Source organism: Bos grunniens, chromosome 8 (assembly GCF_055505025.1).
Source record: "Bos grunniens cultivar Pamir isolate PY7600 chromosome 8, Bosgru_T2T1.0, whole genome shotgun sequence".
NCBI lineage: Eukaryota > Metazoa > Chordata > Mammalia > Artiodactyla > Bovidae > Bos > Bos grunniens.
In genome coordinates this window covers 36,380,967-36,395,773 of record NC_141172.1, presented here as the reverse complement: position 1 = coordinate 36,395,773, position 14,807 = coordinate 36,380,967, and the positions used below count along the sequence as shown (strand labels likewise).

At 38.8% G+C, this 14,807-nt stretch overlaps 1 protein-coding gene across 11 annotated transcripts in view; it reads left to right on the top strand.

Annotated features, from left to right (window-relative positions):
- Positions 1-14,807, top strand: part of KDM4C (lysine demethylase 4C) — a 411,074-nt gene that overhangs the window by 364,375 nt on the left and 31,892 nt on the right. For 10 of the 11 annotated variants that reach the window (XM_086415154.1, XM_086415158.1, XM_086415157.1 and 7 more), the window contains one exon: positions 17-187. In XM_086415154.1, the coding sequence (XP_086271280.1) occupies positions 17-187 (171 nt within the window). Of the gene's footprint in view, positions 1-16; positions 188-3,748; positions 14,473-14,807 lie in introns of those variants that run through there. The other variant, XM_086415163.1, reaches the window with a different exon arrangement.

The window sequence follows — 14,807 nt, the reverse complement described above, 5'->3', positions numbered from 1 at the left end:
TCTGCTCCATCCTTAGAAATCCAAGGCTGGTGAGAAGGGCATCTCTGTGGGGCAGACGGTCATCACAAAGCATCGGAACACCCGGTACTACAGCTGCAGGGTTATTGCCGTGATGGCGCAGACCTTCTATGAGGTCGTGTTTGATGACGGCTCCTTCAGCAGGGACACCTTCCCTGAGGATATTGTGGTGAGTAAGGCTCTGGGTGCCTGCTCCCCAGCTTGTTTTCTGTGTAACTAAACTAGCTGAACCTCTCAGGAATCTTTATCTTGGTTCTTGGTGTAGCTCATTTCATTTAATATTCAGTTCAGGTGTTCTCTTTCCCCACCACAATCCTTAGAAGTGTTGTTTTCTAGGCGGTTCCTTAGCCAGCATTATTCTAAATAGTAGGTGAATTTAGACTCATCTTCCCGGATTCTTTTAACTGAATGAGAAATGTATGTGGCCAGAAACAAAATGTGAATTCACCTGTTCTTATCTATTATAGAGTTTGTATATTTGAATTCCTTTATTACTTTTTTTTCTTTATGCTTGGCTGGAGAATATGGCTTTTATTAATCTGACCTGACAGTGACATCTGTAATCTGACAGAAACATCTGTGTATGTTTCATATGGGAATAACAAAAATCACACAAGCAAAAGGCTTTTATTGAGTTTCTTAACTGTGGTCTGAAAGGGGACCCATGCATGCCTGCCTGTCTGTCTCCTTCCTCTGTCCCCTCAGTGAACACCTTGGGTCTTGTTCAGAGGAACTCCGAATGTGTCTTAGGGACTTGATTTTTGGCAGGATGTTTCACAAGAAAAGCAGTTTCAGCAGAAGGTTTTTTGAAACTGAGACCAGGTTTAGTCTTCCAGCCATCTTGTTATCCCTTGTTTATTTACGCAAGTATCCATTTGAGGAGCCAGGCCTCAATAATGTAGTTGTAACTTCTGCTTTGTCCTCAGTCTGCCATCCTTTGCCCTTGTTTGTATTTGGAAAGATGTTACACTTTAAGAGTAATAAGTATGCATTTTGCATAACTGATAATTAAATGCAACCTTTTGAGATTGCTCATAAACATTTCCACAATTTTGGTCTCCTGGGGCAGAAGAAACATTGATTCAGTCAGCTCTTTGTTAAGCTTACTTCCCTATGCCTTTAAGAGGGACAAGTATGTAAACAAAAGTTACCTTATTTGAAAGATTTCAAAGCAAATAATTTAAAGAAATTAAACATCCCAGGACTTGATCCTACACCCTAAGGGTGAATTGTGGTTTTTTTTTTTGCAGAATTCTCCCTGGAGCTTTGCTGTACTGTTGCTCTTCATAAGCAGCAGCCGCTAGGTCACACGCTTGCCTTGCTAGCCTAGGCCCTCCCTTCAAGCGCGCAGTCCCCAGACACAGTATCTGCTGTGTACTAAGCATTGCACTGGGTGCTGGCAAAGATAGTGAAAAAGAAGGTGTGATTCCTTTTCAGTCTGGAGGGATGTGGGCTGGTAAATGGGTGCTTTCTGGACAGCACAATAAATGTATAGACAAGTCCGAAGCAACTTCCCACCTGCGGGGATCAGGACCCCACAGGGTCAGTAGGGCTGGCACTGATGGAGATGCAGCACGTCAGGTCTGCTTCAGGAGCTTGACACACGGGAGTCATTTCATCCTCACAGTCTTGCGTGCTAGTTAGTACTGTTTTCCACATTTGGCTGCTGAAAAAACTGAGTCACAAAGCAGTAAATAACTTTCTCACAGTGATACGCAGCTAGTGTCAGAAAGAGTGTTCAGTCCAGGAGTTTGGCTCCAGAGCCTCTGTTCTTAACCCCTGGGAAGAAAAAGGACTTTTAAAGTGGGAGAGGGTGAGAGAGATGCTGAAAACACACAGGCAACTCAAGCCCCTCGGTGCTTGTCAGACCTGCCCAGTTACACGCTTATCTCAGAATCTGCCTCCTTTTGTGCAGGCTGACAATATTGAGCTAGCCAAAGACAGAAAACTGCTGGGGAGCCTGCAGGGCATAGAACAAAAGAGTTGTGAGCACTCACCCCCAAACCTGAGCAAATAGTTAGGTCTTTATCCATGATAGTATGTAGTGAATCCTAAATTTCCTTTCACGTCATGAGCCTCCACACACCCAGTCAGTCGTGAGCTTTCTTGGGAAATCTTCAGCTTGTGCATTGGAAAAGAGTGGCTGTGATCCTGGGAGTGTTCTGAATCCACAAGTCTTTGCTTTGATACCTTTAGCCCCTATTCTCTGTGAACCCAGTCAAGTTTGGTTTGAAGTATTTGTGGGTGTTGTGAGAACAAAAATTTGTGAGGTAGTTCAGAAACACCTTGGCATTTAAATCAACAAGAATAAAAAAGCAGAAATTCTTTATAACTCGATGAGCTATTACTTAGCATACATGATAAGGGCTTGAGGTTTAGCAGGTGGGATGTGTGTGTACACGTGCGTGTCCCCAGCTCTAGCCTTGGAGGGAGTGGCAGTGCTCACAGCGGTATGAGTTAGCGTAGATTGGAGCAGGGCTGCTGTATGAATTTGCATGAATGATAATTTTTTCAGGGAAAAAGCAACTCATCTTTGAGCAGGTCTTCTCTCTTTGATCTGGCCTTTCCTCCCTTGACAACTCCCCACCACCCTTTCCCATATGGTACATTTTTGGTTATCTGTTCCAGGCCTCTTAGACCAACCAAGTAGGAACATCTTAGTGATGCTGTAGTTTCAAGTTATACGCACTTTCTCATAACATCACTGCCTGTTGGCTGCTGTGGCCTCTTCTGCTTTGTTCTCTGAGTGCTGAAAGAGACATCCCCAGATGTCTTTATTTGGTTGCTCCATAGGGAAGGTTTTATTTTTCCTTATAATATGGTATTAGAGTTCTCTGGAGAAACAGACCCTTAAATAAGAGGCTTGTGTGTATTTAATATATTACAAGTAAGTATATGTAATATATATGATGTCTGATAAGGGTATTGGCTCATTTGATTATGGAAGCCAAGAAGTCCCAGGATCTGTAGTCAGCAGACTGGAGACAGGAGAGGCTCAAGACCCAGGAAGAGCATCAAGTCCAAAGTCAGGAGAAAGCTGAGTCCCAGCTCAGAGCCAGTCAGGCAGGAGGAATTCCCCCTTATTTCCAAAAGGGTCAGCCTTTTTGTTCTCTGACTGGATGGGTCCTAGGGAGGATCGTCTGCTTTGTCTGTCAATTCAGTCACTAAAGTCATCCAGTAACATCCTCAGAGACTCACCTAGAATAATGTTTGACCAAATACCAAACATGTGGGCACCCATGGGCCCTGCCAAGTCGATGCATAAAATTAAACATCACAAATACGTTGTCCTGGGGTGTTTCAGGAGGTGTCCTTGTGTTGCCGGAAGCTCTGAGTCGGAGGCAGATTGTGACTTCCTTTTCTGTGAGGCAGCCACATGTTTGGCTGGTTTGCAGAACTCTGCAGACCAACTCCACTAGCTATGTGCTCTGTCCTGGTCATCATCCAGACTCCCAAAAGACAATGTCATGGATTTTCTGAAGCAAGCTTTTTAAATTTAAAGGATTTCTGGGGATTGTTCGGGGTCTGTGTTTCCCACTTACATTAATGAAAGCTGCCTGATTAAATGCCCTTATTGTATGTCAACTAGACTTCAGTTTGCTATGGGGAATTTGATGTTATATTTCAAAACATAATGTGTATAATGCAGTATGTTGTAAATATATTCACATATTAATTATTATTCCCATATATGATATTATGTAAATATGTTTATATCACCATTTTTCAGCCCGTGTGGATCAATTCTTATGATCATCCCACTTCCACTTTTGCTATCCATCGACATCAGAGCTGTCTTCTGGGAGGTGGGAATCCTGCTTGGTACCCTAATGTGGAGATAATCAGGAGATAAGAAAAATGTGACGAGCTTTGTTTCTGTCTCAGCATCTTGCAGATCATGGCAGAGTAGTTATTTGGGTGGAAACATAGTCCATATTCCTCAGAGAAACGTCGTTTTTTATACCTGTGCCACCTGAAACTGGGGATAGAAAATGATTTTCTCTTCTGTTTGTCTGAAAGCTCTCTAATCTGCCCAATGTGCTTATCGAGTGTGAGTGCCACTGGGAAGGCCCTTTCATCAAATGCAACTCAATGTCAGTGTGACTGGCTAGTGAAGAACTAGACTGTCTAACCTGTGGGTACTTGCCAGCTAGAACTGCCATAAAGGTAAAACACAATTTCAGTTTCTTAACTATAAAAATAAAATCTAGAACAACAAGTTTAATTATCCCGAAGTGTTTATTTACATATAAATACAGGGAGGCCTGGAGTGCTGCAATTCATGGGGTCCGCAAAGAGTCAGACATGACTGAGCGTCTGAACTGAACTGAACTGATAGTCCTTTATGAAGCCTGATGCTTTAGTAAAGAAATACATTCCCTTATTTTTTGAATCACTTTATCATCCCTCCAGAAGAGAAACATTTAATGCAGGCTGGTCTATTCATGTTTGAAAATAAATTTACTGTGCATTAAAATACCTTTGTTAGGGTTATGTGACTAGAAGGGAGTGTTTGAAACTGTAGGGAGAAACATTCTTTGAACTACCTGAAAATTTCTTTCCAGACTTAGGTGCTTTATTTCTGTGTTAGCCAGAAAAATGTCCCAAATATTTTGTCTCAACAGTACACCTGCAGAATGTGTGTATCAGTCCCGTTAAACTCAGCATGCAATCTGTAGCTGTCAGGGGAAGTAATAAAAGATGTATTGCTACATGCCTCCATCTGTCAGTCTATGAAATTGCAACACACTTCCTGATGAATTTTTTTTGTCTCCTACTATTTTGATGGGAACGAAAGTTGCCCACGGAAGAGAATTCAATGAGCAAGGCGATTCCAGGGTCCCCTGTTCACCTTTGCTAAAACTTGGGATCCTCTGGCATGCCCATGATGACACTAGAATGATGGCTGCTTCCTTTCGTCTGCACTTGGAACTCATTCCAGGGGAGGAGGATGGTGCAGTGTGATCTGGATGGTTTTAGGACCAGCACTTAACATTCACCACTTGGCTTGAGAAGAGAAACAGGACCATTTAGAAATTTGACAGCAAGAGTCCATCACTGAAATTTCCATGAGGACTTGCTACATTTTTCAGCATCCGTTGAAATGTGAAAAAAGTACAAGAACTATACTCTTCGAGATACGAGGGATGGATTGTCATGGCCTTTAGTTTCTGTGGGCTGTACAGTGGAAACCAAAATTCTTAAGCTATTTTTTTTCTCAGTTATAGACAAGTTGCTCAAACTTTCAAGCCTCAGTTTTTTTGTTTCCCCACTAAAAAGGGAATAATTTATACCTTCTGAGATTATTGAAAGGACTAAATGAGCTAAATGTCTTTTTCCTCTCCCATCTAGTTTATGCTGCCCTTTTCTGGTCTTGATCAAATTTGGTTAAAAGATGTATACTTAGAACTTTGTTCCAACTTATTAGGTCATGAGTGTCTGTATAGGTGAGAGTTCAGCTTATTTTTTCCACTTGTAAAGCAGTCCTGGTGTCTTTAGACTTTATAATAAAGAACCTAATTCTTGCATTTATGCATGTATTTTTCAGCATGTTCAAAGTGCTATTAATATTTATTGGCTTTTCATGACAAACCTTGCTCTAGAGTAAGTTTGTGCTCAGTTCATAGATGTGATACTTGCCAGGTTACAAAACCCTTTTGATTTGTGTGAGCTCCCCAAACTAGGGGTGACAAGAGTCAGGTCCAGAATGCAGGCTGGTCCCCTGCATGCCACTGTTTGTTGCCTCCATGCTCTCTGTGACTTAGCATTGCTGTCGTAGAAGACCCTATACCTAACTGCTCAGGGTTCAGCATCCCAAGTCCCCACTTGGCAAGTGTAGGTGTAGGGGTAACTCTGGATGCTCAGGAGGCAAAGGAATATGTTGGGGTGGGGGAGTGAGAAGCTAAGGAAAAAGTTTTCCTGAAAACTCTGCTATAGGGTCCTGGGAAGTGTTTATTTCCTATTGGCACATAGATTTTAAAGTAACCTGGATTTTTAAATTAGGTGAAAGGCATACCCCACCCCAGACCATCTGTGTTATGTGTGCTCCAGACTAATTGTCACCCACCAGTCCTAGTTCTTCTAGAATGAATGGAAATTTGCCAGAAAAGGCTCCAGGGACTTTTATTGGTTTGGATTCTATAGGTGTGGCCCATGGGGCATTTAACTGCTCGAGAGGGATACCCTTGCTTCTCTTTCCTGGCTGTAGAGTTGAGAGTCTGCCAAGTTCCTATTGATTTTTATGTCCTTGCCTTTTATACATGTAAAAAAAATCTGTTATTACCTTGATTTTAATCAACAGTTTAAAACTTACTTTTTTTAAGCCTTCAAATTCAGCTTACAAATTATCTTATTTATGCATATAATGATTTTTTTATATAAACATTTAGAACAAAGTCATTTGTTTCTTGATTAATATTTTATAATGTATAAATGAACTGATCAAATTCTTACCACTTTACATTTAAGTAATCAAATTTCCTTGTACATCTTGACAATGTTTATAGATTTAATATATAAAGTTCTCACAAATGTTATAATTTTTTAAAATCACTCAATGCCCATAATGCTGATAAATCTAACATTAATTTAGTAGTTCAAATTCTATTTCAAAAAGCAAACAACATACAGCAGTACAATATTTACAAAACATTTTACTGTGCCTTTATATAAATACAATTTACATTGGGTAATCTATTAAATATAATATGTATTTAAATACATTTTAATTGATATATAAGTAAATAGAATTCTCTACCCACCAAGAGGGAATAATATTAGTATATTGGCTAGAAGTTGACTAAGAAAAACTAAAGAACCTCAAGGCCATTCAGAGGCATAGAGTCTGGTTATATCTTTGAAGACTAAACCTGCAGTTGCTGGCTGGGGCTTCTAAGTAAGTTCAGCTTTCATCTGATTCTTCAACTCTAAATTGTGTGCTCTTCACTGAGGCTCTGATTAGTTTCATAAGTTTCATGAACTGTCTCAAGTTGGTGAAGGTGGGTACTTAGCAATCCCTAGAATTTTATTCTGTTGTGTAATTCTTGGGTGGCTTTTTGCCTTAAAGCCAGGGCATACTAATGAAATGTTGAAGTCCTTATTTGTGCTGGACTCCCTTTGTCTTTGATAAATTGTATGCATCTCTACCCTTGATTCTGTAGCCATCATACTGACAGTGTCCACTTAGCACCGGTGAACCTCTGAAGAAAAGCATGTCATTGCCCTGATACTCCACTCAAGAGATTGACAAGGTGTCTTCAGGGCAACTAGTTAATTATATTTTTCTTCAAATACATACCTCCTTCACTTGGTGGTATTTCTCTTTTGGCAATATCTCAAGGTGACTGGTTTGAAGAACTTCTCCCCAGGAGACAATTTTTGGTGTTTCTTTCCCATCCTTGTCTTTCCAAGGGAACTTAAAGGTATATAGCATCTCATCTTCACTCTAACAAAATCACAATAACTACCTTGAACTTGAGGGCACTGTTATTAATTTCCAGGACTTTATCATCTCTTCTCAATGGGCTTCCCAGGTCGTGCTAGTGGTAAAGAACCCTCCTGCCAGTACAGGAGACATGAGAAACACAGAGTCAATCCCTGGGTCGGGAAGATCTCCTGAAGAAGGAAATGGCAACCCACTCCAGTATTCTTGCCTGGAGAATCCCATGGACAGAGGAGCCTGGCTGGCTACAGTCCATAGGGTTACAAAGAGTTGGACACAACTGAAGCAATTTAGCACATCACATCTCAATTCAGGGTTTAACCCCAAGGGTGGCATGATCCAAATCTATCCATGTTTGGGAATATCCAATCATATCATTCTTTTTGACCTATATATTCAGTGCTATTTTAGGTACCATAGGGGATTCAGGATGTATAAGCATAGGTGAAGAAGTGATTCTGGGTATTTTGGAGGCAAAATAAAGTACCCAAGTGGGTTTGAAACACTAAAAAAAAATTGTTATCAGAAACATTCTATACCATGGGATTCTGGGAAGCTCATGGATTTTTTCAAGTTTTTAAAAAATTTTATTGAAGTATAGGTGACTTAAAATGTGGTATTGATTCCTGCTGTACAGCAAAATGATTCAATAGATAGATAGACAGACACATAGATATACATTCTTTTATATACGTTTTCCATTACTGTTTATCACAGGATACAGTTCCCTGTGATATACAATAGGACCTTGTTGTTTATCCATTCTATTTATAATAGTTTGCGTCTGCTAATCCCTAACTTCCAATCCATCTGTTCCACACTTGCTTCCCTCTTAGCAACCGTAAGTCTATTCTCTATTTCTTCAAGTCCATTTCTATTGTATAAATAAGTTAATTTGTGTCATATTTTAGATTCCACATATGCTTGATATCAAATGGCATTTGTCTTTCTTTCTGACTTAACTTCACTTAGTATAATAATCTCTGGGTTCATCCATGTTGCTACAAGTGGCATTATTTCCTTCTTTTTTATGGCTGAGTAGTGTTGAATTATATGTATATTGCATCTTCTTTTTCCATTCATCTATTAATGTACATTTAGATTATTTCCATGCCTTGACTAATAATAGTGCTGCTATGAACATAGGGGTGTATGCATCTTTTTGAATTATAGTTTTGTTTTTTCAGTTTTTAGAGGAATTTCCATACTGTTTTCCATAGTGACTTCACCAGTTTACACTCCCACCAACAGCATAGGAGGGTTCCCTTTTTTCTATACTCTCTCCAACATTTGTTATTTGTAGATTTTTAAATGATGGCCCTTCTGACTGCTATGAAGTGATACCTTGTTATAGTTTAGATTTGCATTTCTCTACTTACTAGCAAAGATGAGCATCTTTTCATGTGCCTATAGGCCACCTGATATTGTCTTTGGAGAAATGTCTATTTAGATCTTATGCACATTTTTTGATTGAGTTGTTTCTTTTTTTGATATTAAATTGTATAAGCTGTTTGTATATTTTGGAAATTAAGCCTTGTTGGTCATATCATTTACAGATTTTTCTCCCAGTCCGTAGGTTGTTTTTTCATTTTTATTATAGTTTCCTTTGTCATGCAAAAGCTAATAAGTTTGATTGTGTCCCATTAGTTTATTTTTTCTTTTATTTTTGTTGCCTTGGGAGACAGGCCTAAAAAAACATTGCTTTGATTTATGTCAGAGAATGTTTTGCCTGTGTTCCCTTCTGGGATTTTTATGGTGTCCTCTTTTATATTTAAGTCTTTAAGCCATTTTGAGCTTGTTTTTGTGTATGATGTGAAGGTGTGTTCTCATTTCATTGATTCACATGGGACTCTGCAACTTATGACTCCATGCACTGTAGCCCACCAGGCTCCTTTATCCCTGGAATTTTCCAGTCAAGAGTACTGGAATGGGTTGCCATTTCCTGCTCCAGGGGATATTCCTGACCTAGGGATCAAACCTGCATCTTTTGAATCTCCAGCATTGACAGGCAGGGTCTTTACCAGCTGAGCCCCCAGGAGAGCCCTAACTTACCCAACACCACTTGCTAAAGAGACTATCTTTTGTTGATTGTATATTCTTGCCTCCTTTGTCAAAAATTAATTGATTATAGATGTTTGGGTTTATTTCTGGGCTCTCTGATCTTTTCCACTGATCCATATGTCCGTTTATGTGCCAATACCCCACTGTTGATTACTGTAGCTTTGTAGTAATCTCTGAAGTTTGGGACGGTTATGCCTCTTGCTTTCTTTTTCCTCAAGATTTCTTTGACAATTCTAGGTCTTTTATGGTTCCCTATGAGTCAGTCTCAAAAATGACAGTATGATCTCTGTTCATTTCCAAGGCAAACCATTCAGTATCATGGTAATCCAAGTTTATGCTCTGACCCGTAATGCTGAAGAAGCTGAAGTTGAACAGTTCTATGAAGACCTACATGACCTTTTATAACTAACACCCAAAAAAGATGTCCTTTTCATTATAGGAGACTGGAATGCAAAAGTAGGAAGTCAAGAAATACCTGGAGTAATAGGCAAATTTGGTCTTGGAGTACAGAATAAAGCAGGGTAAAGGCTAATAGAGTTTTGCCAAGAGAACACACTGGTCATAGAGCAAACACCCTCTATCAACAACACAAGAGAAGACTCTACACATGGACATCACCAGATGATCAACACCGAAATCAGATTGATTATATTCTTTGCAGCCAAAGATGGAGAAGCTCTATACAGTCAGCAAAAACAAGACCAGGAGCTGACTGTGGCTCAGATCATGAACTCCTTATTGCCAAATTCAGACTTAAATTGAAGAAAGTAGGGAAAACCACTAGACCATTCAGGTATGACCTAAATCAAATCCCTTATGATTATACAGTGGAAGTGAGAAATAGATTCAAGGGATTTGATCTGATAGACAGAGTGTCTGATGAACTATGGACGGAGGTTCATGACATTGTACAGGAGACAGGGATCAACACCAGCCCCAAGAAAAAGAAATGCAAAAAAGCAAAATGGCTGTCTGAGGAGGCCTTACAAATGGCTGTGAAAAGAAGAGAAGCGAAAAGCAAAGGAGAAAAGGAAAGAGATACCCATTTGAATGCATAGTTCCAAAGAATAGCCAGGAGAGATAAGAAGGCCTTCCTCAGTGATCAATGCAAAGAAATAGAGGAAAACAATAAATAGGAAAAACTAGAGATCTCTTCAAGAAAATCAGAGATACCAAGGGAACATTTCATGCAAAGATGGGCTCAATAAAGGACAGAAGTGGTATGGACCTAACAGAAGCGGAAGATACTAAGAAGAGGTGGCAAGAATACACAGAAGAAGTATACAAAAAAGATCTTCACAACCCAAATAATCACGATGGCATGATCACTCACCTAGAGCCAGACATCCTGGAGGGCAAAGTCAAGTGGGCCGTAGGAAGTATCACTATGAACAAAGCTAGTGGAGGTGATGGAATTCCAGTTGAGCTATTTCAAACCCTAAAAGATGATGCTGTGAAAGTGCTGCACTCAATATGCCAGCAAATTTGGAAAACTCAGCAGTGGCCATAGGACTGGAAAAGGTCAGTTTAAATTCCAATCCCAAAGAAAGGCAATGCCAAAGAATGCTCAAACTACCACACAATTGCACTCATCTCACACGCAAGTAAAGTAATGCTCAAAATTCTCCAAGCCAGGCTTCAGCAATACGTGAACTGTGAACTTCCAGATGTTCAAGCTGGTTTTAGAAAAGGCAGAGGAACCAGAGATCAAATGCCCAACATTCGCTGGATCATCAAAAAGCAAGAGAGTTCCAGAAAAACATGTATTTCTTCTTTATTGACTATGCCAAAGCCTTTGACTGTGTGGATCACAATAAACTGTGGAAAATTCTGAAAGAGATGGGAATACCAGACCACCTGACCTGCCTCTTGAGAAACCTGTATGCAGGTCAGGAAGCAACAGTTAGAACTGGACATGGAACAATAGACTGGTTCCAAATAGGAAAAGGAGTACGTCAAGGCTGTATATTGTCACCCTGCTTATTTACCTTATATGCAGAGTACATCATGAGAAATGCTGGGCTGGAGGAAGCACAAGCTAGAATCAAGATTGCCGGGAGAAATATCAATAACCTCAGATATGCAGATGACACCACCCTTATGGCAGAAAGTGAAGAAGAACTAAAGAGCCTCTTGATGAAAGTGAAAGAGGAGAGTGAAAAAGTTGGCTTAAAGCTCAACATTCAGAAAACTAAGATCATGGCATCTGGTCCCATCACTTCATGGCAAATAGATGGGGAAACAGTGGCTGACACTTTTGGGCTCCAAAATCACTGCAGATGGTGATTGCAGCCATGAAATTAAAGGACGCTTACTCCTTGGAAGGAAAGGTATGACCAACCTGTAGACAGCATATTAAAAAGCAGAGATATTACTTTGTCCACAAAGATCTGTCTAGTCAAGGCTATGGTTTTCCCAGTAGGTCATGTATAGATGTGAGAGTTGGGCTATATAGAAAGCTGAGTGCTGAAGAATTGATGCTTTTGAACTGTGGTGTTGGAAAAGACTTGAGAGACCCTTGGACTGCAAGGAGATCTAACTAGTCCATCCTAAAGGAAATCAGTCCTGGGTGTGTATTGGAAGGACTGATGTTGAAGCTGAAACGCCAGTACTGTGGCTACCTGATGTAAAGAGCTGACTCATTTGAAAAGACCCTGATGTTGGGAAGGATTGAAGGCAGGAGAAGGGGACGACAGAGGATGAGATGGTTAGATGGCATCACCGACTCAATGAACATGAGTTTGAGTGAACTCTGTGAGTTGGGGATAGACAGGGAGGCCTGGCGTTCTGCGGTTCATGGAGTCACAAAGAGTCGGACACGAGGAGTGACTGAACTTAAACTTATAAGTTAACATTTTTTTTTCTAGTTCTGTGAAAAATATGGATAATTTGATAGGGATTGCATGAACTCTGCATTGCTTTGGGTAGCATGACCATTTTAACAATATTATTTCTTCCAATCCAAGAGCATAGGATATCTTTTCATTGTTTGGAATCATCTTCAGTTTCTGTTATTAATATTTTGTAGTTCTCAGTATATGTCTTTCATCTCCTTAATCAAGTTTATTCCTAAGTATTTCAGTTTTTTTGGATGTTGTTTTTAAAGGGATTTTTTAAATCATTCCCTTTCTGATATTTCATTGTTAAAGAAATGCAACTGATTTCTATATGTTAATCTTATATCCTGCTTCCTTGATGAATTCGTTTCTCAGTTTTAGTAGTTTTTGTGTGGAATCTTTAGGGTTTTCTATATTTAGTATCATGTTCTGCATATAATGAAAATTTTACCTCTTGGGAAGCTCCTGGATTTCCAAGTCAAGTGGCCACAGAGACATTACAGTGTTAGAGACCAAGTTGATGAACAGACACCTCTTGTTGTGAGGCTACCTCAGCTTTGGGAATTCACGTCCCGTCCCAGCCCATTTGTGTTATATTTTCATCACTGATGCTCCTTATATCCTCTCAACCTAACTAGGAGCTGATGTGAAAGATGTTAAAAGAAAATTCTCAGTGAAGGTTATTGAATGCAAGTTCAGAAATGGAAGTAATTGATGATGGATCAGAGATTGAAGGAAGTCACATCAGGGGAAGAGAGATAAGCTGGTTTACTGACTTGTAAAAGTTGTTTGTGAATTTTAGGTCCAAGTCCTTTCCTGGATATTTAGCATTTTTTTCTCTCAGTCTGAATAATATTCCACAGTATGACTATAACACTTTGTTTAGCCATTTGCCAGTTGATGGTTGTAAATCCAGTTGATTAGTATATCTAGTTTGGGACTGTTACAAATAATGCTTCTATGAACTTTGCTTTTAAGTTTTTGTGTAGACATGTGTTTTTATTTCTTTGGGATAAACATCTAGGAGTGAGATTACTGAGTTATATGATAAATATATGATTGGCTTTTTGTAAAGCCAGTCTACCAAACTGTTTTCCGAGACGACTGTACCATTTTGCATTGGTACATTGTATTGTCAGTCTTTTAGATAATAACCATCCTTGTGGGTGTGTGGTAGTATCTCAGTATGATTTTAATTTTTATTTCTTTGATGACTAGTGATTTTCAGCATCTTTTCAAGTGCTTATTAGCTAATCATACATTACTTTTGTTGAAAAGCCTATTCAGGTATTTTACTTACTTTTTAAATTGTGTATCAAGTGTTTAAAATATTCTGTGTTTGAATTCTTTGTCAGATATATGATTTACAAATATTTTCTCCTGAGTTTATATCTCGTCCTCACTTTATACTGTTTGAAGAACAGAAGTTTTAAATTTTAATGAAGCTTCTTGTATCAATTTGTTCTTTATGGATCATCTCTTGTTGTCATAGTTTAAGAAGTCTTTGCTGAACTCAAGGCCACAGAGATTTTTCTCTTACGTTGTCTTCTGGAAGTTTTGTAGTTTTAGGTCTTAAATTTAAAGCTATGATCCATTTTGTGTTAATTTTTGTTTGTAGTGTGGGGTCAGAGTCCAAGTTCTGTAAAATGAAAACCATACAACCTAACTTAATGAATTAGTTGTAAGGGTTAATTGAGAGAATGTTTATAATCATCATAGTGTGGTACTTGACATGCAGTAGATGCTCAAAGAAGCATTGTTTTTCTCTTTTACTTTTCTCAAAATTGCACAACAGAAGGGAAAATTAGTTTTTTTTTTTTTTTTTTTTAATATTTAGAACTTCTAAAGCCACATGGGTGGCACATTTGCACATCTACTTAATGTCAGGAATATTTTGGAAATATTGTATTGAATAAATTCAAAAATTTAGTTTCAAGATAATTTCTGTACCTGTAGGAAAAGAAAAGCAGAAAGAACTAGATAAAAGAGTGGTTCCATCTGCAAGGACAGCTGAAATATGGTTAATATGCTTAGATCTAAGAAAATACTTAACATGCTTTAGATTAGTCCAAGATCATACTTCAAACCAGGACATGTTTTATTTTTCCAAAGAAAGAAGGAAGGAAGGAAGGTAAAAAATGAAGGATTTTTTTTTTTTTTAGTAATAGAAGGGAAATTAATGAAGAAGTGGTTACTTAAAGAAGAAATTAAACTCCAGATTTTCCATCTTAACTTGAACTTGTTTGTCATAAGGCTTATCTCAGTTGATATATGATACCATTAACCTCTGAGCTTCTTGAAAACAAGGACCATGTCTGTTTGAGTTACTGTTATGTACCTAGTTCTCAGTACAGAGTCTGGTTTATAGCAAGTGGTTAATAAATAGTTGTTGAATTAAAGAGTAGATAAATTAATAATCATCACATATTCAAGTATTAAATTTGTTATTT